General features: G+C 49.9%; 1 protein-coding gene across 2 annotated transcripts in view; it reads right to left on the minus strand.

Annotated features, from left to right (window-relative positions):
- Positions 1–6,601: 6,601 nt before the first annotated feature.
- The window catches only part of PARVA (parvin alpha), a 171,735-nt gene continuing 155,835 nt past the window's right edge, over positions 6,602–22,501 (minus strand). For both annotated transcript variants that reach the window (XM_036087879.2, XM_036087881.2), the window contains exons 9-13: positions 22,421–22,482; positions 21,643–21,711; positions 18,635–18,736; positions 17,811–17,883; positions 6,602–8,623 (exon numbers count right to left, since the gene is read on the minus strand). In XM_036087879.2, the coding sequence (XP_035943772.1) occupies positions 8,547–8,623; positions 17,811–17,883; positions 18,635–18,736; positions 21,643–21,711; positions 22,421–22,482 (383 nt within the window). In that variant the 3' untranslated portion in view covers positions 6,602–8,546. The remainder of the gene's footprint in view (positions 8,624–17,810; positions 17,884–18,634; positions 18,737–21,642; positions 21,712–22,420; positions 22,483–22,501) is intronic.

Consider the following 22,501-nt stretch of genomic DNA (forward strand, 5'->3'; position numbering starts at 1 on the left):
CAAGACCTGGAGGCAGGGAACGGGTGCAGGATGGATGAGCCCAAAGGGAGACTGGTTAAGAGGTCATTGCAAAATCCAGGCATGAGGGGATGAAGCCTAAATTAGGGGAATACTCAGGGTTTGAAGAGGAGAACAATGCAAAACAGGTGGTTCATGAAGAAGCAATTGATAGAACGGATTGGCTGTGGTTGGGGTGGGGAAGATCAGGGGAGGGGAAGCAGAAAACTCAGAACTCCTTTGTGCATCTGAGAGCACCTGGGAAGGAGATGGCACCTCTGGAAGAGACAAAGGATGTCTAGAGAAGGAGCAGGTATGGGGCGGGGGGGTAAAGATTCAGCGTGGGTGTGCTCGGTTGTGCTAAGGGGAGATGTGAGGCTGGAAATGCCCAACCAGCTGGGTGACTATGTCGGGGCTGGGGAGGAGACGGGCCATAGTGGAAGCCAGGCAGAGACCTAAGAAGTATGGAGGATGCCCCTAGGCAGCATTTACATTTGTGGAGCCGGGAAGATGGAAAAAAGCCCAGCTAGGAGCCAAAAGAGCAACAGAGAGCGGGAGAGAAGCAGAAAAGTATAGTGTGCGTGACCTTTGTAGCTGAGTTCCTGGAAGGAGGTGATGGCCAGCAAGGTCAGAGGCTGCAGGGCCAGGAGAAGAGGTGTCACGGCCAGCCCCGTGTGTGAAGAGCTGACCACGCAGAGAGCAATTTCAGCTGCTGAAAAACTAGTAGTGGATTCTCGAGGTTCATAAAAGGAAGGGGGAAGGGAGGAAGTGGAACCAGCTTGGATCTGTATCCTTCCAGGAGAGTGTCCCAGAGAAGACGTGAACCGGGGCAGACGGTGGAACTGCTTGGAGAACTGGCTCAAGTGCCGGTTGTTTTTCACTGAAGGAATCTGCATGGTTTGGAGCGAAAGCCCAGATGCTGGAGGAGAAGGGGGGGCTGGGCTCGGAGGAGGGGCAGCAGCCTGGGAACTGGGGCGGGAAGATGTGAGAGGCAGTGAGATGTTGGGATGCTCTGGAAAACACAGGAAGCAAACGGCTTTGATTTCTCAGTAAAGGAAGAGGTGAAGACCTCATGCGGGGAGGAAGTAGGCAGAGGGGTCTGGGGAGAAGGTAGGGAGTGGGTGTTTGGGGGAGGTGAAGGGAATCCATGAGAGAAGACAGAGGACTCAGAGAAGGCAAGGAGCATCTAATGGCAATTGAGTAGTCCGCTGGTATGTGTCCATTCTGTGATTTGCTACAGCAATTCTATGCTGGGGAACAAGAATAAAAATGTCCACTAATGGGGCTGACCAGAGGGTCATTTGGAGAGGCAAGGAAGCTTTGAGTGCAAAACAGACTTCAAATGATTGGCAATGGAGCCCGGCGTGGATTTTGGGGGACTGACTGTTTGCAGAATAAAGACAATGATTTCTCAGCAACAAGTATGACTTCAGACAAATGACCCTAAATCTCCATTTGGCTTTAGGGTGAGTTGTGTGTTCTCTTGTAGCAGCAAATCTGTATGGAATGTGAAATTACTGATCCTGGGGGCAGACAACCCTAAAGATTATATGGCAGCTGGGGCTGGGTTATTTTCTGGGAGAATCTACCTAGATTCTCTCTGAGATACCTACTCAGTGGCATCTGGTCCTATCTTGTCATTGTCACTGAATTATTTTAAATGAGCTGCATCTGCCACCCACCTCCATTGGGATGGAGGAATGCATGTGGGAAGGGACCTGTACTTTCCGATCCCATTTTGTGCATGGAAAGGGGCTGAACTCAGAACAAGGCTTCTTCAAATATTCCCCAACTTGATTGCATTCTGATCATGTGCAGTTTGGGGCCTGGCCCAGGGAGTTGACCGGGATTCCTATTGTCCTCTGGTGTTTGGTGTCCCACTTAACAATGCCAGGGCATACTCCTTGTGTGGGGATGGGAATCCTCATGAGAAAACAGGAGAGAAAGCTATCTTACTGACAAATAGCACCGAAGGCATGCAGGTCAGGAAGCCATTTAATCCGGATGGGTGAATTTTATGAATGAAAGAAATTTGGCAGGTCCCCTGATCAGGGTGGTTGCTGGTGAGCTTGGTCTCTCACAGGCAATGACAGACCTGGTCATGGGTCTGGACAACAAGTAATTCCAAAACGTGAGAGAGGGATATTATGGGAATGAGCTGCGAGAACCAAAGATGCAAGAACTCGAGGCTCAGAGATAGCACATAGAATGCCACCACCCACGAGCGCACCGCATTAACCGAAGACTCAGAGCGTGGACGAGATGAGGGTTCTGTGGCCTCGGGAACCTAGCTTAGCGCATGCTCCCCGGTCACCATTGTTATTGTCCATTATTTCAAGCCAACTGCCCCCAGTTCCGTGAGAGTTTGTATTCTCCCATATCATGACGAATGAGGAAAGATGGGGTAACCTCTGAAGCTGGAGTGGAAAAAGGCTTCCAGAAGCTGCTTTTCAGAAACACTGGCAAGTGTTTGCCAAGGGCGGGTCCAGTGTTTCTGTGGGCAGTTGGCGAGGCCATTGTCAGGGTTTCCGGAAAGACATGTGAGAGCCTCAGAGTCACACGGTCCCAAGCCCGTCTCCCATGCCAGGCCAACGTGTAACAGATTAAATGTTTATCTATTGTCCTGTCTGCCTCAATAAAACATGGCAGTCTTTAAAACGGCTGTCTTAATGACGTTTGTGTGTCTTGGAATGCGGCCCTGGGCTAGCAAATCGCATCTGAAGATGTGAAAACGTGAAAATCGATAACAAGAAATGAAAAGGCTGTTTCACTGACAAAACCTCATTTATCTTAATCTGAGGGGCTTCTCAGAATTTCCTAAGTGCCCTTTGAAATGCCAGCGTCAAAGCCAGGGCCCACGTGCACTACGCGCCAAGGCCTGGGTTGCTCAGGCCACGAAAGCCTCCTGAGAAGCGTCCTTCTGGGGCAGGCACCCACGGCACTGGTTTCCCGCCAAATTGCTCCCCAGCGGGGGTTTCCAGGGCTATTTCTGGGATTTCAAAACTCCCAGTGAAAATAATGTACCATAGGAATGAAAGGTATTTCACAAGACCCTAACCGTGAAGCCTAAGTGATCCACTTCTGGTAGGCTTTATTAGAATGTGGTAGGCACGCTAACAGTAATTCATGCTGACTAATGTGAACTGGGAAAATGAAATTATTATTCCACCTCCAGGAAGCCTATACCTTGTCCTGCCCCCAGGCTGGATGACCGCATTCCTGCCTCCCCCGGTCTCCTTCCCCCTCCCTCTCCCCCCCCCATCCCCCACTGAATCCACACAGGGACCAAACAGCAACAGTCCTCTGTGGTGACGAGGTTGGGAGCACTGAGCCCCAGGGATCTGCTTTCTGGCTGTAAGTCCTCCCCTTTGCTTCATGCACACAGCCCCATCCTGTCTTCTGGTTCCAGAGCAAAATGCAGGAGGCTTGGAGATGGCTTAGGTCCTCCTGCCCTGCCAGTAGCCCCAGGAGGGTGAGCCTTTCCTAAGCACACCCAGGCTTCCAGCTCGGGCTGGAGACCAGATTGGGGCTGGGCAGGGGCTCCATCCCCTCTCCTGGTCTCCTTTGTTCTCCAACTGTCATCCTGGTTTGCAGATGGAAGGCCAGTCTCAGACCCCCTACGCTGACTGCTTTCTCCAGTTTTCTCACCCACGGGCCAGAAGGCTTTTATGTATACATTGCTTGCCATTTTTCTGATAAAATCCACAGGCCTCTGCTACCTCCAGTCTGGTACCTCTTCTCCCTGCCTCACCCCTTGTCCTCTAGCCATCCTGGCTTTCTGCAGTTTCCTCCAGGGAGCCAAGTCTTCTCCTGGCTTAGGATCCTCACCTGAGCTGTTCCCTTGAACGGCGAGCTCTTCTCTTGTGTAGGTGTCCCTTGAAAACCTCACTTTGCCAGAGACCTCTCTTGACCTCAAAACCTAAATGAGACCTCTCTCATAGACTTTTGTATTTGTTCTCAGCGGCTATCACCATTTGTAGGTACCGCTGATCTGTGATGATTTTTTTGTGCATCTCTCTGAGTGAGCTCCATAAGGGAGCCTCCTTCACCACTGGACACAGCACAACTAAGACGTCATAGAGGTTCAGCACATACTCGCTGACTATCTGGCCCACTGGCTAAATTTTATGAACCGATGAGTTCCACAGAGCACTCATTCTGCAAATTTTTCAGGGGGCAAATAGGTCCCATGGTCAGATGCAATCCAGACATGCCCTAGTCTGTCTCCCTGTAGAGGGTCATAATATACGTCCGTGTAGGAAACTGAGATGCGCTCCAATTAGAACACAAAAAGCAAAAAATAAAATCAAAGCTGTAGAAAGCGAGTTTACTTTTCTTTAGCCTCACATTTCCCAAACGTATTTGAATGTGACATTTTTTTTACTTAATATCTACTAACATCCTGCAAATGTACTTTAAGACCTGCTTCACTGGTGGCTTTGGACTTGGGAAGTCCGAAACTCCAGATTGTCAGGCTTGGTGTGGGGGCTGCTCATCCTGCGTTGAAGACCCTCATGGATGCCCAGGCATGTATTCGCGTCTGCACTCACCACCCTAGTAAAGCAGGGGGCGCGAGCAAATTTTGGACCTAGCCTGGGCTTAGATTTTTCAGGGAAAAGAGAGGAAAAGACAGTCTAAATTTGGTATTTGCAGATATAACTTGGTGTTTGCAGATACGATCTTTGGAGTTATAACAGTGAGAAACCTGCACATACGAACTTGTCTTTTGTTGAGACTTGAATCTGCAGGTGTTGGGAAGCTGGTGGGTGAACACAGGTCCCTTAGTGGCTGAGAGAGTCTACCTCCTACATGGCATTTCATTTCAATTCAGTTCTCCTGTTCTTAGTATTCTCTTGAATTTTCCAATAGATGTAAATGAATTTTATGGGGAGGGGGGTGATTGCATGCCATATTAGCATGAGTGTAGGCTTCAGGACCTATCCCTCTTGAATAGCTAGGATGTTTTATGTAGGTAGGGTTCCTGAGGTGGAGCTGTAGTAGATGCAGTGGGTCTCAAATTATTTTTGATCAGCCCCTACTTAGGGCAAAACTGCTTGACCTGCAGACTCCATCTAGTCTCATTTTCCAGTGGAAAAATAAATTAGTGATAATTTGGGGGAAGTGGATTATGTATACATTTGCTTTAGCACTGGAGTATGGACAATTCATATTTGGACCACAATGTATACATGTCTTAGAGTCTGGTTATTGGAAAATTATAGTTCCAGAAGACTTTTGATGCAAATAAGCTTCAGTATGCTATGTAGGGTTAACCAAGCAACCCACAGCAAAATAAACTGATAATGATAAAGCTAAGCTGACAGTAATTCATAATTAGAAAGGACTGACTGTAGCCATTGCAAATCGCAACCAACTCAAGGCCACACTGATGAAGTGCTGATAAAGAGTCTTCTCCCAGATTTTGGGCACGTCAACTCTGGGTCTGCACACGGGAAATGGGAGTTTTCTGATAGAACAGAGGAGCATTGCTAGGCTTATAGCAGAATACACACAGTATTTAGTAACCATTAGTCCTTTCTTAGTCGACTACAAATTAGTAGCCATAGTTATATGTACAAATGAAAACTTAATCAAACTGTACACATTCAGCATAATAATCTAAAGGAGGCCTTTCAAAAAAAAAAAAAAATTCAGAGGCCACCTGAGAATATGTCTGGTAACATACCCCTGACCCCCAACTACTACCCACTAGATCACAGTTTCAACTTTTGAGATCACTGTCTAGGCAGCATTCCCTCCTTCCCGGGGAGGGCTTTCATTTCCTAGCTCAAGCAGACCAGAGGTGTGCATTTGGATTTATAAAGTATTCATAGTCTCACTTGAAAAAGTTTTAATATCCAGTGTAAATCTCCAAGATATAACGTTAAGTGAAAAAAGCAATGTGCATGGCAGTATGTATAATATGCTATTTATGTAAAAAAAAAAAGATTTTATATGTGTGTTAATGCTTTATATGGCCTGAGAATCTCTGGAAATGAATATGCAAAACGGATTCAAATAGTTGCCTCTGGGGAGGGTTATTGGCCCCTGGGGGAGGGGAGGGAGGCAGACCGGTTTTTTACTAGGGACCCATTCATGCTTTTTGAATTTTGTACCACTTATATATGAACTATTAAAAATATCAATGAATGTAAAAAAAATAAAAATATCAATGAATGTAGGAGAGAAAAGGCACAATAATAACAACAACAACAACAAAAAATCCAGTAAGCCCACAGAGACTTGATTCTTGGTTTCTTTTTCTTTCTTTCTTTTTTTTTTTTTAAGAGGTGAGGGTGAAGTTTGGTTTATTTATTGTTCTGATGCCTTTCTCCACCTCCAAAAACACCACTGTGTATTAAGCAGGAGATTCTAGAATCTAAAGGAAAATCTCCAGGTGAGGGGAGATGACAGACCCAGGCCCTAGGCCTCTGGACTGAGGCAGAGACCTCCGTCTGGTTATTTAAAACCTTCCCAGTGTTCTGATGTGTTTCCATTACCATATAAACACAAAATACAAAAGGGGTGCTCTTAATGAGGCCCCTTGTACTTTGTACATTCGCAGCTTGAATGTAAAGAAAAAAGGACAACAAAGGAGACAAAATTCGCACAGCAAAGCATGTTTAAATGAATGCATTCCTCTTATTTCATCCCGCTTTCGGACTGCTCAAAGAGACAAAGCAATGGTTTATCTTGATTTGCTATCAGGAATTTAAATGAGCGCAAACAGAAATATTACACTATTTAGTGTTTCCTAATGAGAAAAATGTAATATTGCGTTAATCCTGTAAAAAGAATTGTGTCCTTTTACATAAATTGGCACAAGAGAGTGCATTGTCTTTCTATCTTAAAAGCTCATTATGCTGAGTAACAATTATTTCTTAGAGCAAAATACCCACAGAAATATGTGGTCCATCTAAACTTTATGGGTTCAGAGTTACAGCAGGTATAGACAGAGAGCAGGAAATGTTTCGAAGCTGGAAGGAAATGTTTTGGACAATATGGGAGGCCTAACTTGGCGGGGTGGGCGGTGATGGTGATAGAGATCAAAATTAATTCCTCTAACTGGAGGTGGGCTTTGGGCAATGATCTGAAAGTAGTGACAAAGCGGGCACAGACTTCGGGTGGGTATCTAGGCTGGTGTCCATCTGGCAAATTTAGGAAAATTCTATAATGAAGTTGTAATAACAGAACGAGTTATTATTTACCCCAAGGCCTTAGGCAATTAAGGGCAACTGTTAAGTACCATAAGCCCCATCTCTGCCTGGGGGTACTCCCCTCGCATGTCAAGTGTGCAAATGCTTCCCCACGCTTCCTGTCCTTCTGGTCCCTCCCACTTCAGCCCCTTTCCTATTCCCGAGGAACGCAGCAGCCTGGGACAAGCAGAGCCCTGTATTTCAAAGCTGGGTTCATGGAGAGGGGATACAAGTAACCACAAACCCGCGAGTAAACCCACGCAAGGAGACTGCTCGACTTGGGTCTAAGTGACTTACATTTTTCCTCGCCTGAATTAGCCGGTAATTGCAAGTGGGCAGACTTAGCCAGAAACGGTCTAAATGATCAATTAGAAGGCAAAAAGGAGTTCCTTTCTTTAAAGTTCAAGGGTCCCTGTTGAAGAGCCCTACTTCCTAAGCCCTGCTCACATGGGCCTGCGCCCAGCTCTCCGTGGTGCCCGAGTATATTGTACATTTGCTTAACGATAATGAATTGAGTACTTATTTTGCAGGAAAATATAGGGCACTCCCATTACATGCAATCAAGCAAAAAGGCTGCAGAATGTGCCACTCCATTAATTTTAAACAGAATTCTTCCCAAATGTCACCCTGAAACCAGAGTATGGGGTGATTACAAATCTGAAGGAATTGAGAGTAATTTTCATTTGTACAAAGTAGTTGAGGGACAGGACTCCTGCCACACACACACACAATTAATTGAGTTAAATTGGATTAGCCGATGTCAGTGTGAATCACTAAGCCCTGACCCAGCCCGCCTAGTGGTGAGATGGGGCGGGGGGTGGGGGCTCTGCCATCTTTGAGAGCGCAGGTGCACGCCCCACCCCCCACAACTACACAGCGTGCAGAGTGTAATGTGATGGGCTAGTTATTAACAAACATGTTCAAGGAAGAAAAATGCCAGCCCCTGGCAACTCACTGAGCCTCAGTTTCGTTGTCTATAAAAGGGGATTATATTACCTGCTTCAGTGGGAGTCATGAGTACGTCGGAGCGCTTAGCGTGGTGCCCGGCACGTAGTTTGCGACCATTAAATGGTACCTATTACCTTTATTTTAATCTTCTGAGGGGGAGTCTCTTGTGCCTAAACTGGTTCCCAAATCACACTGAGGAAATCTGGACCTGGCCCCAGGGTGGGAGCGATGGCCCGTCAGTCCCCAGGGCCTGGGAGGTGCGAGTCAGCCCACTGAGTTACTGATCCTTTCCTTCCTGACTCCAGCCCTGCTGTCCCTGGGTGGGAGCTGGGTCGGCGGGAGAGCAAAGAGCTGGACACGGGAACAAGCAGGCGAGGGCGGTGGGGGAGCGGGCTGGTGTGCCCCTCACTCCATGTTCCGGTACTTGGTGAAGAGGTTGTACAACACTCGGAGTGTGGATTTCAGGTCACAGTTGACAATGTCTGCATAGAAAACAAAAACGCACGTGGCTTCAGTGGGGCCACACAGCCCCCTTCCTTCTACCACCCACCTCGTGTGTCCAGCATGGCCCTGGGGTGGGTGTCCCGCCCCCTCACCCCCAGGACATCATCTGGTGCTTCTGAAGAGCTCCCAGTGCTGCTGGGAGAGAAAAGCCTCCCCCACCAGACAGCCAGAGGCAGGGGGGCGGTGAAGGCTGGGCAGTGTGTACAGTAAGAATTCGGAGCAGGGGGCGGCAAGGCGCCGAGGTGCTGGGCGCAGGGGGTCTCGCCTCTCACTAAAATAAAGCAGACCCTGGAGCCTCCAGGCTTTGCTCTGGAGACATCTCCAGGTGGGGGGCCCCTGCCCCGTCTCCTGAGTCTCACTTGTGTCCGGGGCTCCTCTGCCTTCAGCCTCCGCCACCAGAGCCAGCTAGGAGTGGTGGGGAGGAGCGGGGGGGGGGGGCTGGGGCTATAGAGGGGGGCCCCAGGTGGGGAGTTAGGACGGAGCTGCCTCTCCCTGAGGAAGGGAGGGCCCCAGGGGCACAGAAGCCCACCTGGCAGACAGTACTCAGTAAACAGGTGGCATCAGGGGACAGACTGTTTCCGGTGGAGGACGGAGCAAGGCAGCTGGGTTTGAGGCTGGGAGTTTGTGTTTTCAGGAGAGTTCTGCCATGGGTTCCCCAGCTTTTATACAACCATTTCCTCCCTCCCTCCCTTCTATTTACTGGTCACCTTCTCTGGTTGCCCCTTGAGCCCTCTGCCAGCTCCTCTGCCCTACAAGGCCCCCCTCCCTAGTCTTGTCCCCCCACACTCACTCCCTTGGAGAGCTGTCCGTGGAGAGAACATAAGAAAAGAATCCTGTCTACTACTTAGGAGTGCGTATTTAGGTAAAAAATAAGGAAAAGTGAAAGAAAAAGAAAAGCAAAAGGCAAAAGCCCAATGACTATAAAAGTCAGGACAGTGGTTACATTTAGGAAGAAGGCTGAGGATTCTGTAGCTGGAAGGAGCACCCGGGAGCTGCGTGGTGTTTACACCGTGGCTTGGCAGGACGGTACTTCACGGACCTGTAAGTTATGTCTTATGTACCTTTCTGTATATGTGATGTTTTGCACAGTAAGAATTTTTAAAAACCTGTGTAGAAGGTCAGATGAAGTAAGTGTTGTAAGAGAAAACAATAAATGCTCTGGGATTCAGAGGTGGGAAGTTCCTGCAGAGCCACTGGGAAGGAAGGGATTGGGGAAGATGTTGGAACTCTAGCCACACCCTGGTCAACAGGAACAGGGGCTCTTGGAGATCAGGCAGAGCAGGAGGCCGGTGGCTCTGATAGGCTGGGTTGTGACCCCCAGGTTGGCTGCCACAGCCAGGCACGCTCGGGCCCCGGGGCCCAGGCTCTGCAAAGATTGACACTGACTGGGCCACAAGCTGAGGGTCCAGGGCCTAGGATTCCTCTGACCACTGCCCCCCACCCCCTTGCCCGCCCAGCCTCATCCCAGCTGAAACCAACCCTGTTCCACCCCAGCTGGGCTCAGACCCTGCTCCAAGCTCTCCTGCTGATGGATGTGCTCATGGCCTTCCCAGGACTACTTGGGAAGCCTGGAGCTCAGCTTCCCTTTCTGCTCCCATGTCGGTTCAGGCACATATATGTATTTTTTCAGGCACATATTGAGCCTCTGTCGAGACCCTATCCAGTGGCTCCACCCTGCTACCTTGCCCTGCCCATCCAAGGCATTCTCCCTAGGTGGAGTCCTTTGCCCTGTAGGCTGATTCTTGCTTTTCCCTGACTGCTTGCTATTGAGTAGTTCTTAAATTCCACTCAAGTCAAACGTTAAGAAGTTAGGGGAGGAATTGTTGGAAAGCAGAGAGGGACAGAGGTGAGCTCAGCAAGGGAGTGAGCATGAAGGGGAAGGTAGGGACCACGGCAACAGGCTCCTAACTGGGCTCCTCGGAGCCTCTTGCCCTCTCCAATCCATGCAACCCACTGTAGTTAGACTATTTAGTCTCTGGGTATGGTTGTGCAGGATGTACACTGCACAACCTTAGGGCGCGTCATTCACATTTCCAGGGCATCATTACCATAGACCACAACATAAATGGTGCCCCTTGAAGTTGTACAGCTCACGACTTGTATGGCCATACACCCATTTCACTTAAGCTAAGGTTCAAAATCCTAAATCATGAATTTGCAAGGCATGATGTGAACCCGGCCTACCTTTCCAGTCTGCCTTCATGCCACACTCCCCCTCATCCACTCTGCACAGGTCACACGGACCTCCTTTCCTTCCTTCCCAATGGCTGCGCTTCTCCATCATCTTGGCCTCTGCACACGCTGTGTGCCTGGATTACCCTTCCCAGATCATTAACTCCTCATCTTTCTGCAGACCTCAGCTCAAAGCCCCACCTCCTTAGGGAAGCCTTCCGGACCCCTGGCCTGGGTGACGGTACCCTGCTTTATGATCTCAAAGCCCCCCTGCTCTTCCTTCATGGCACTCACTCCAGTTCTAAATTGGTGATTTGTGTGTTCATTGGATCCAGTCTGCCTCTTCCCTGGACGGCGTGTGACTTGATCACTGACAGCCAGCCTTGCTTGCTCCAGCACTTAACCTAGTACCTGGCATGCACAGACCTCAAGAGGTATGAGTAGATAGCTGGATGAATGAATGATTGCCCAGTGTCGTGCGAGCCAAGGAAGAAAATTCCAGGAAGAGGAGATAGCCAACAGGGCTACATGCTCCTAAGAGGGGAAGACTGGAAAGAGTTCCCAGGGGACACGGCTCCAACTGGTGGCGTGGGAGAGAGCAAAGCCATGTGCAGGGAGAGGCAAAGTATCCCACAGAATGGGCAGATGCGGAATGGAGGCAGTGGGCCTGGGCACAAAGGAGGAACTTGGGGGCCTGATGGAGGACAGATAGGGATGGAGGCAGGAGGACTTGTTTTCCCCTTGTAAGGACAGGTGAGTTGTGAGCTTTCTGGAGAAGGAAAATGTCCAATATGATGGGAGAATGTCTCAAACTGACCATTTAATTTTAAGGCCCACTAAGATTTGAAGCCCATCTTCGTGATAGCTGCATAACCCAGTTATGTCATTTAACTTCTCTGAATCAGTTTTCTCACTGGTAAAATTGGGTTTTATGAAAAACATCTAGAACACATTAAGGGCTCCCTAAATGGTCGTTCCTTCCCCTTTGCCATCTTTGCCTGTTAACAGAGCTGCTGCGTACAGCTGTGCAGTGTGTATACTGCACAACTCCTGGGGGTGCCATTCACCTAGACTAGGCCCTGGGAAACCTGACTTCCTTCTTCCTACAGGCCATCACCTTATCAAGAAAGCCAACGGTCACACAGTTCCAAGCAGGTCAGTAGATGGGCTTTCTCAGCCAGAAGAGGGGCTCTGGATTCCTGGGAATGAACTGTGACTCCATGCTATATAAACAGAGCCTCTTGAAAGCCCTGGCCTACTAAACTATGTGATTAGTAACTCAGTCCTGCTCTGATGGCCTCTGCGTGCTGGCCCAGGGCCCCTCTCTGGCAGCAGTCTGGATGCTGGGGCTCCTATTTAGAAACTACCAGAGCAGAGTCTGGCTAGCTCGCTGTGAGCAGGGGAGAGACCAATCGGACCCCAGGCTACTCCAGGGAGAAAAGAGCCTCCGGCCAAGGGGAAAAGGTTCCATGTTTGCTCCTCTTGCCTGGTGGTATGAGTGCCTCTTCCTGTTCATTAGATGACCATCCCAAATGAGTTCATGGCTCTCGAACTGATGCAGAAGTCAAAGGAAGGGGACGGGAAGTCTTCACAGTGGAAACTCAGTCTTTACCCAGAGGGACAGGGCCCTGGATGGCCATGCCCTCCATGGACCTCCTCCCAGTCTGGGGCAGTCACTGAGCCCCTTTCTCTGACGCTTCCCTGCTGGGTCCCCAGATCCCTTGAGCAAGGTGGGAAGACAGCGGGCAGCTCAGTGCCACCAGGTGGTGGGGGCTGGATTAAGTTGGGCAGTCGCAGGCCAGCTCCTCGGGGTGGGTCTGGCCCCCTCCCGATGGAGCTAGCTGATCCTGGGTCTCTGTCTGGCTTACCTTGCTTCTCCCTATTCCCCATTGGGCTAGGACCCATCCTCTGGAGATGGGTCATATTGGTGTTGGCCTGCTACCCTATCTGGGGAATCTTGCTATTTTCTGTACGTGTTAAAAAAAAAAAAACAGCTGAAAGGTGATAAACATCCAGAAAAGTTCATGGAACATATATTGGCAGTTTTCAATGCTTGAAAGAGAACCCCGAGGTAACCAGCACCCAAGAGAGAAGCAGAACGTTGTGAGTACCCTTGAAATGCCCCCTCCCTCTCCGCATTCCGTTCACAAACCTCTTGCACCCAGCAAAGATAACCACTATCTGGACTTTCTATTTTATTATATTTTGAAAAGATTTTATTTGACGGAGAAGGGGGAGAGAGAGAGCACAAGCAGGGGGAGCAGTAGGCAGAGGGAGAAGCAGGCTCCCCACTGAGCAAGGAGCCCGATGTGGGACTCCATCCCAGGACCCCGGGATCATGACCTGAGCCAAAGGCAGACACTTAACCGACTGAGCCACCCAGGCGCCCCAACATATGTACCTTTAAAGAGCAGATTTTAGTTTTGCCTGTTTTCATGCTTTATATCAGTGCGATCGTGCTACGTGTATTCTTTTGTGATTTTCTTACTCCAAATTATGTTTATAGGATTCATCTATGTTGTGTGAGCTGTTCACTTTTGTAAACAACTTTGAGGTGTCATTTGTCTTATTGAGATAGAACTATAATTATCCAGCTCTAATTTTCTAGTTCTTCAGGAATAAGTGCTTCTCCATTTGTCGTCAATTTATGGTCCATCTTCAGTGCCTTGAAGTGGTCGTGTTGGATCCTCGTGTCCAGTTTTATACTTGCTTTATTTGCGGAAAAGAATCACTGACTTCTTCATGCTGCAGTACCTAGAAGTCCTTTCCCTGACCTCTCAGTTCATTTTTTGTCATTGTTGGGTATTAATCCATGGTCTGATGATACTCCAACGCATCTAGTCTGATAGGATGTGCAGTCCAGGCTCGGCTGCCGTGGCTAGTATTGGGCTAGTTTCCTGGTGTATGGACACGTAACCTATAAGCGAGGTTACTGCATCAGATGGTGTATTAGTTTCCTGCTGCTGTTAACAAATTATCATGGGTTTGGTGGCTTAACACAACCCAAATTTGTTATCTTAGAGTTCTAAAGGTCACAGTCCAAAGTGGGCTGCCCTGGGATAAAATCAAGGCATCCGCAGGACTGCAATCTCTTCTGGAGACTCCAGGGAGCATCAGTTTTCTTGCCTTTTCTAGCTGCTAAGGGCTAGCTTCTAGAAGCCTGCATTCTTTGGCTTGTAATCCCTTCTATCCGCAAAGCCAGTGATGGCTGTTTGAGTCTTTCTTATGCTGAATCACGCCGATACTGGGTCTTGTGCTTCCCTTGTGATTATGCCGGAACCCTCCAGATGCTCTAAGATCCTCAACTTAATCACATTTGCAAAGTCCCTTTTGCCGTGTAAGGTCACATATTATCAGGTTCTGGGGATGAGGATGGGAGCATTTTGGGGCCATCCTTCTGCCTACCATAGAAGGTAGTGCAAATCCTCGACTGTATTACGTAAAGACAAACTACTCTTCAAAAATGGTTATATTTATATTAACACCAGCAGTTTCTGTTGCTCCATATCATTGCTAACACTTGATATCATCAGTTTTGCCACTGTCTGGTCTGCACACTATTCTCCTCAGTGAATGGGGGCAAGAAATGGAACTATTTTCGCTATTTCCAGCCGCTAGTCAAGGCCTTCCCCAAATGAACTGATCACTTGGACCTCAGCCCCTATTACCTGCCTGGAATTTTTAGCATTGCTTAAAATCTGGCCCCAACTTTTCAATTTTTTAAATTGTAGATATTCCATCAGCCTGCTGGCTGATAGACAGGCTCCATTCCTGGCGAGTACTAGATTTCTCCTGAGTCTGCACTTGGCTATAATGCCGGAGTCTTAACCATATTCAGCGAGGAGTCTACTTGAATAATAATGGGGTAGGCGTGTGCACTGGAAGACAGGCGGGGTGATGTCCTAAATAAAAAGCCACCAGCTTTATGCCAGGATTTCAACTGCTTCATTGGCCGTGAACATGGTGCTAACACTTGGGCTACTAAAAGTTGATGAAGCCTGGGCAGCCAAGTCATCTGGGATGCACACCCAGCTCCCAGGAGATTTCAAGGTACGATGGAACTTTGAATGTCAAACAGCATGGCAGAGAGTGCACATTCCTGAGCTTAAAATTCTTTGCCATGAAAAATGCCTCCACCACAGCCAATCTGATTTTGAGACACCCTCAAAGAATTACCCACATTGGCATCTTTTGTAAAGTCTGCAGCATTTACTACCGAATCTCACTTTCCAGGTAGAGGTGCAGAAACCAGAGGGGCTGCTGGGGTATATTCCTCTTACTAAGTACAGTTTCACAACAGGCCGGTTCAGTTCTCCTTTACGCACTGGAAATTTTCAGCATGGGGTGATGCCCAGTGTAACAACAAATAAAACAGATGTGTTTTTCCATTGCCATGGGTCAGGAAGTTTCATATTAAGCAGTTCAGTCACTAATTGTACAAGAAATGTCCTCTGAATCCTGAAATATCCCTATAGGTTAATTGATCCTGGGAGAACGGTCTGTTCTGAGGGAAATAAACGTTTGACAGTGGATATATGGGGGGAGTAATACTTCTGGTCCGTGACCAGGAAGTTTCATATTAAGCGGCTCAAGAACGTGGAAACAGAAACGCTGGCCAGAACTCTCCTGCTGTCTCTCTTACTCTGAAGCGGGGTGTTCGTCATCTGGCCACGGGGCTCCAAGTCCATTCCTGATGGCATCAGGATGGCCAGAGTGACCTTGGCCCCAGAGGGCCCCTAGAAGGACGCCAACCTTGCTAGAGGCCCTCGGTAGTGACCAGATGCTTAGAACAGGTGACAGTAAGTGAGAATAAGGGATTGCCTTTTGTTGGCTAGAGCCAAGTTAGCGAGGTCTGTGACGAGACATGACATGGGGACCCAGCCCGTCTCTTCACGATCCATCTCTCCCCTCTGGTTTTCCTGCTTTCCCCTCCAGCTTCAAGTAAAAGCATTCCCACAAGATACTGTCCTTAACCTTTTTCTTCTCTCTGCATGCTTTCCTGTTGTTGGTCTTCCACTAAGTGGAAGATTTCCAATTACATAACCGCAGCCTTGATCTTTTCCCCAAACTCCAGTTCTGCTTGGTCAAGAGCTCGGCTTCCTAAAGCTGACATCCTTATGTTCCCTACCAAGCTTGCTTTTCTTCCCGGGTTCCCCAATGTTGCTGCCAGTGCCCCAGAGCTAAATATCTGTTCTTCACACTGCCTTCCAAAGGATCTCTCTGGAACAGAGCTCTGATCACGTCACTTGCCTGCTTAAGAACCTTCCATGTCGGGTGCCTGGGTGGCTCAGTTGGTTAAGCGTCTGCCTTCGGCTCAGGTCATGATCTCAGGGCCCTGGGATCGAGCCCCGAGTCAGGCTCCCTGCTCAGCGGGGAACCTTCTTCTCCCTCTCCTTCTGCCACTCCCCACCCCGCTCGTGCTCGCTCGCTCGCTCCCTCTCTCTCTCTCTCTCTCTCTCTCGATCTCTCAAATAAACAAACAAAACCTTAAAAAAAAAAAAAAAGAAGAAGAAGCTTCCATGTCTCCTACTGCCTAGAGAATAAAGTCCAAACTTTCTGCCTTGGTATCAAGTCCGTCTAGGACCTAAACCAGCTCGCTTCATCCTCACCAAGCACTATTCAATTCATACTCTTAATATTCCAGCCAAATAGGTAACTGCTTACATTCCTTATCAGGTGCCAGGCGCTGTGCACCAAACACCATCACACTGAATCCTGTCATGTGCATGTCTCTCGGAGTTCCATTCTTATAGACATGAAAAGTAGGCTCAGAGATGGTGGGTAAGTTGCTGGAGGCCACACAGCTGGTAGGGTGGGGACTGGATCCAGGGCCGTCAGCAGCTTAGCCACACCCTCTGCCGTCTCACAAGCAGAGCCCCTTCCCCTTTCCCAGGCGGGACTTGTGCTCACCCTGTCCTCCTGTCTGGGGTGCTGGCTCCTCCCTCCCGATGGCCAAATACAAAAGCCCCGCCTGACCTTCCTGGTTTAGCCCCAGGGCCGCCATCTCCATCAAACTGTCCTCTGCCCGGACCGAAGTGATGGCCCCTCCATTCTCTCGCTCTCTTAGCGCTACCTCTTTCAATGGCAGTTGATACCACTGTCATTCTGTTGTGGTTACTGGGGGCATCTTTTCTCTCCCCTGAGGGTGGCAAGTGCCTTGAGGTCAGGAACAGCCCACCCCTCTTGGCATATCACCATTGATGGGGCCGTGCGCCCCTAGACAGCACATGCCCCCCTCGATGTGGAGGTGTGGGAGGCTCAGCAATGGGGAGGGAACACACCCCACCCCTACTTGTCCACTTCCTTTAAACAACTAGGAAAGTGCAAGCAAAAGGGCCCACGGCTGGAAAACAGAATATTATCTGCAACACAGTGTTGACTCACCAGTGCTGATAAAATGGAATATTTCAGTCAGTAAGTCAATAATCGTCCGTACCAAGAAGACTCCCAGGAGAGACAAGGCTCACAAATGCACACAGCTCCAAGTGTGAGCATGGGAGCGCTGCTTGAGCAGTCTGTTCCTTGTGCATTTTTATTCAGTCTTATATTTGCAATCCGAACCCAGCAAATCAGGCCTCCTCTTTGGGCAGAGTTGGAGTGAGCAAAGAACAGGAGAGGCAATTATGCTCCGAGCAGAGCTGCCGGTGAGGACTCCTGCATCTCCCCCTGCCTGGCCGGGATACAGCTATGTGACAGGTCAGCACCCTGTCCAGTGACAGAAAGATCTGGAAACTGGGCACAGGGCAGTTCCTGTGGCCCCTCTGCTCAGGCCTTCCTCTGCGATCCCATGAGTGGGATCTTCACTTGCAGTTCACAAAGGATCTCTAGGACCGAGCAGCTTCGCCCTGTCCCACCTTCCCTGACGCAAAGAAGATTTCAGAGAAGAAACCCTTGCCCTGATGTCAAACATGAGGCTTGCCCTGTGCCCTGAACACCCATGTGCAGGGACAGGGTCTCTCAGTCCTGTCACAGACCCAGGAAAGAGCCAAGTACCTTCTGGCCGTGGCTTTGGCTTTTCCAGTCCCCCGTCTTGCATGAGCTCAAAGGCAAACGAGACGTTCAAGACCTGGGAAGAGAAATGTGCCAGTGTCATTGTGCCCGGACTCCTGGACGCTTGGGGCTCCCGGCCCCTGACCCCGGGAAGCGAAGGAGCCAGCCCTACAGCCAGAGGGGCAGAGGCCGAGTAAAAACGGGGCCCTAATGTGAAGGAGAAACAAAGCTACCAGGATGGGCAGCCTGGCCGGACCCAGCTGGCCGTTGGTGAAACGTTCCCGGAGAAGTTCAAGATCTTCTTCCTGGCCTACTGTGTTCCCGTGTCAACTGCCAGGACTTTAAACTTAGGGATATGAGTGTGCACAGTTGAAAGGATCAGATGGCAAGACATGGTCAAGAGGCAGAGAGCGGTTTCTGCTTTGGACCGGATGTCCTTTGTCTAGCAGGCAGGCTGGGGCAGCCCGTGAGAGGCATCGGAAGTAGGCTGGGGGTGAGCCTCAGGTCTGGCCAGCCTTGCGGCCACCTTCCTTGTCGTGTCTGGGGAGAGATGAGGCTGGCCTGTGTACCTGGCCGGAAGCGTATGGCTAGGGGGCCAGGGCCAGACGGCAAAGGGAAGGGAGAGCTGTTCACGATGCTCAGGGGTCTGCAGGTGGCTCCTTCCCAGCTGAACTGTTCATCAGAACAGGCCCCACATCCCACTGCCGAAGACTCGGGGCAGCTGGGGAGCCCTTACCTTTTCCCTGCATGGCCCTAGCAGAGGTGTGGGCGGGTGAGTTGATGGGACACGTGGCCTGGGGGCCTCCCTTGATGTCCCCTCCCCTTACCTTCTGTTCAAAGCTGTCCGGGGTCAGGAAGAAGCTGTGCAGGGGCACGAAGTAGCCCTCTAGGAGCCCCATGAGCAGCACCAGGTACACCCCATCTGCAAACTGGAGGGAGTAGGTCAGGTGAAGGCACTGGGTCCCAGAGACCCCCAGGCAAGCCCTATCCAGGGGGCTCGTCAGTCGCCATGTCAGTGCCCCAAAAGCCTTGACATCCCCAGGCAGGCTGCTGGCCGGGGGTGAGGGGCGGTGGCCTGAGGCAGGAAGGTCCGCTTTGCAGCAGGCCCGCCCCACGTCCGGCTTGTCCCCCACGGGAGCCACCACCCACGGTCCTGGTTTCAGCTGATCCAGCATGTACTGAGCACTGACCATGTACCCAGCCCTGACGTGGCATGGGGACCAGAGAGACAGGTGAGGCATGGCCCCTGCCCTTGAGGAGCTCCAGTTGGGTGGGGAGACGGATGTGGAGGAAAGGCAGCAGCTACTCTGATGGAGGGAAGCACGTTGGCCTGTGTGACCATGACAGAGGTTCCTCACCCCACTGAAGACGACAGAGAAGGCTTTGGGAAGTGGCTCTGCCCGAATGGAGAGCTGAGGGGTGAGCAGGAGTAGCTAAGGTGGGGCAGAGGGAGGCCGGCAAGGGGGTCCAAGGCCTATGGCCCAGTGACAGAGAAAGAAGTCTAGTGTTCTGTAGGCCTGGGCAGTCTCCTGTCTCACCTCTTACTTTATTACTGTTTGAGAGACAGCATGGTGCAGCTGGTGCGAATGTGGGCTCTGGAGCTAGGCCTCCAGCTGTCCTACTTTCCAGCTGGCTGACTTGAGAAAGTTATGTAACTTCTCTGTGCCTCATTTTTCTCATCTCTGAAGTGGGGATGATGATAGTATAGTACCTACTCTATAGGGTTATCGGGATGATAGACCAATTAATATGTGCAGAGTGCCTAGAACACCGTCTGGCATTTAGGCAACACTTACTAAATTTTAACTATTGCTATTACTATCTGGGAAGACAGCAAAGCAATCAGGATACAACTCCCTGGCTCTTGTTGACAAAGAACAACTGTGTGCTGAGGGCCACAGCAAGAGGCTTAGAGCCTGGTCCCTTCCATCAAGGACAGTTGGGAACCTGGTCTGAGGGCCAGTAGATTCCTGGGCTAAGTGGGAGGTGCAGGTCTTCTGCTGACAGGGGGCATGGGCAAGGAGAGTGTGTGCTGGGCAGTTGGGGTGGGCTTTGTGGAGGCGGTGGGGGCCTGTGGGCTGGGAGACATTTGGGATGAGTTGGTATTCCCAGAGGTGGAGGATGGCCAGAACAAAGATCTAGAGGTCAGATGCATACTTGAAATTAGAGAACGTTTTAAAGGGGGTGGGGGCTCCCAAATCTTTGTGGGCATAAATCCAAGTTGCTAAAGAGTTAGGAGGTCAAAGTTCTTGGAATCATCTCAAGGACCTTAAAACTAGACAGAATTGCCTAGAACGTGGGCTGGACCCACTGTCTGAACTCTGCTGGGTGACCCGGCTGGTGGGCCTGTGACTCAGCCTTTATGATTGGTGTGCTGCTTGGCCTTGAACTTGACTTAGGAGCAGCTTCCTCCCTTCATCCATCCAGCTGGCCTTCAATTCCAGTGGGGATAGCCCAAGCCTGACTCATCCCAGGAGTCAAGGAGAGCAGACCCCAGCATCTGTGTCAGAATCAAGGCCCTCCCACGGAACGAGTCAACTGGGCCTCTTTTTGGTGGTGGCTGGAAGGGACTGAGAATAAAAGAATCCAATCTGTCTACTCATGGGAGGACCCTGGGTTAGGGTCAGGGTTACTCAGAACTCTGAGTGCCACTGACCTAGACCGTTCCCATCCCTGACCACTGGTTCTGATGACTTGGTGGTTGAACCTGCAGACCGACCCCAATCATGCCTGGCAGAGGCTCCCTCTCCCACCACTCCTTACCCATGAAAACTGAAGTGGGAATCCCAGACTCATGCTAGCTCTCTCAAGGGCACCTCACTTTTCCAAAGGGTACCCTGTCTCCCAAATGAGTAGATAAAGCTCACTTTATAGAGTACAGACACCGAACAGTCAGGGAGAGCTCAGTGACAGACCTGGGAATTGCCTTAAACATAATAGGAGATGCCCACATCCTCAAAAGAAAACCATACTTATGAAGTTTATTGCAGATGAAAGGGGGTTGGGGAAATAGGGTGCGTTATACAGTCTTAAAGTATCTCCTGATAATGATTAGTTATAAGGGTGGGGGAAGCTTTACAGTAGAGAAATCTGGTGGAGACTAACCAAGTGACCAAAGTTACTGTCACCAGTAATGGGCCTAATGGACAAAGTGCCTGAGAAGAGCAGTGTTACTGGGGTTGGAACCATCACTGTAAATGCATAACTTGAATCTAATCATAAGGGAAAAAAATTGAGAGACAGCCTTTGAACCTAGTGACCTGCACTCTTCAAAAATGTCAATGTCATGCAAAAAAAAAAACGGCTGAGGATTTGCTCCATATTAAAAAGAGACTAAAGAGACAGGACCATTAGAAGCAGCTTGAGAATATTACAACACCTGTGTTTCTTTGACTCAGATGCTGTTGTCAAAAGTAGTCAAATATCCACGATTTTATGTGGTTCAACCTAAATAGATGAACACCTTGACGTTATAGTTGCTTGAATCTGGTAATTGTAATGTGATTATTTAAGAGCATACTTGTTCTTAGAGATGTTTGCTGAAGTATTTAGGGGTGGAGGGAGAGAAATAGACCCTGAATGTGGTCAGATGCTAACAATTGGTGTATGTAGGTGAAGAGTATATGGATGTTCATGAGAATATTCTTGCAACTTTTCAAAATAAAAAATTAGAAAAAAAATCAGCATTCCAGGCAGTTCACCCCTCTGAGCAGAACAGAATGCCCCTCCCTCCTGGGAGAGCTTCAGGATCAGTATGGATCAGTATGGAAAGCCATCCTGGCTGTGCGGGGGTGAGGTACTTGGAACAGTGGCTGCACTCAGGGCTGTCACCCACCTGGGTTTCCAGTTCTGTGACCTCCAGGTTCAGTTTATTCAGGTGCTTGTTCACAAAAGTGATGAGTGTCTAAAAGAGAACCACACGCCAGGCATGAAGATGGAGACTCCTGCCAGTGTCAGACCCTGAAGGCCACCTCTGTGACTCTACTGTGAGGACAAGGACCAGTGTGATAACACAGGACGAGGTCCAGCTGAGGGTGCTAGCAGGGATCACTGCTGAGCTGAGAAGGAGCAGCCTATGAGGCTCTTCTGCAAAGCTCCTTGAGTTCCCAGGAAAGGACAGCCCCAGGGTTTGTGCTCCCATGTACTATGTGACTTGAATAGCCAGTTTCAGGGCTGTGAAAGGGGCAGGAAGTCCCGAGAGGGCAGAATGATAGGTGCAGTGTCCTAGTCCAGGCTTGGGAGGGGGGGCAGAGAAGAAATGACCTCCCTGGGTCCCTCCTTCCAGACCTTCCCAGGGGCAGGTGCATGTGCCCTGGGGAGGAGTGAGGGAGGAGGCCTGGTTGGCCAAGGGTTCAGTGTGGATGGGAAGGCAGGGTGCTCATAGTCTCAGAAGCCCCAGGAGACACTGTCCTCCTGATAGGAGGAGGGGGTGGATAAGGTATCCAGTGGGAACGAGAATGTAAAGTGTACCTCACTTACTCAGAGTGGGAAAGCCCCGAGTTTGCAGAGAGCTGGTGAGGACGCCAGTTTCAGGAAGCGTGCAAGCTACCGGCATGGGTTCTTAATGTTTGGCTGCATCTCGCTCCCCTCCCTCCCAGGCACCTCTTGCTCACCTTTTTCACTACATTGAGTTTGTCTGGTGCGTGGTCGAACAAGGTGTCAAAGGCATCACGTTCTGGAGAAACAGGAAAAGG

This window comes from Halichoerus grypus, chromosome 11 (assembly GCF_964656455.1).
Source record: "Halichoerus grypus chromosome 11, mHalGry1.hap1.1, whole genome shotgun sequence".
Taxonomy (NCBI): domain Eukaryota; kingdom Metazoa; phylum Chordata; class Mammalia; order Carnivora; family Phocidae; genus Halichoerus; species Halichoerus grypus.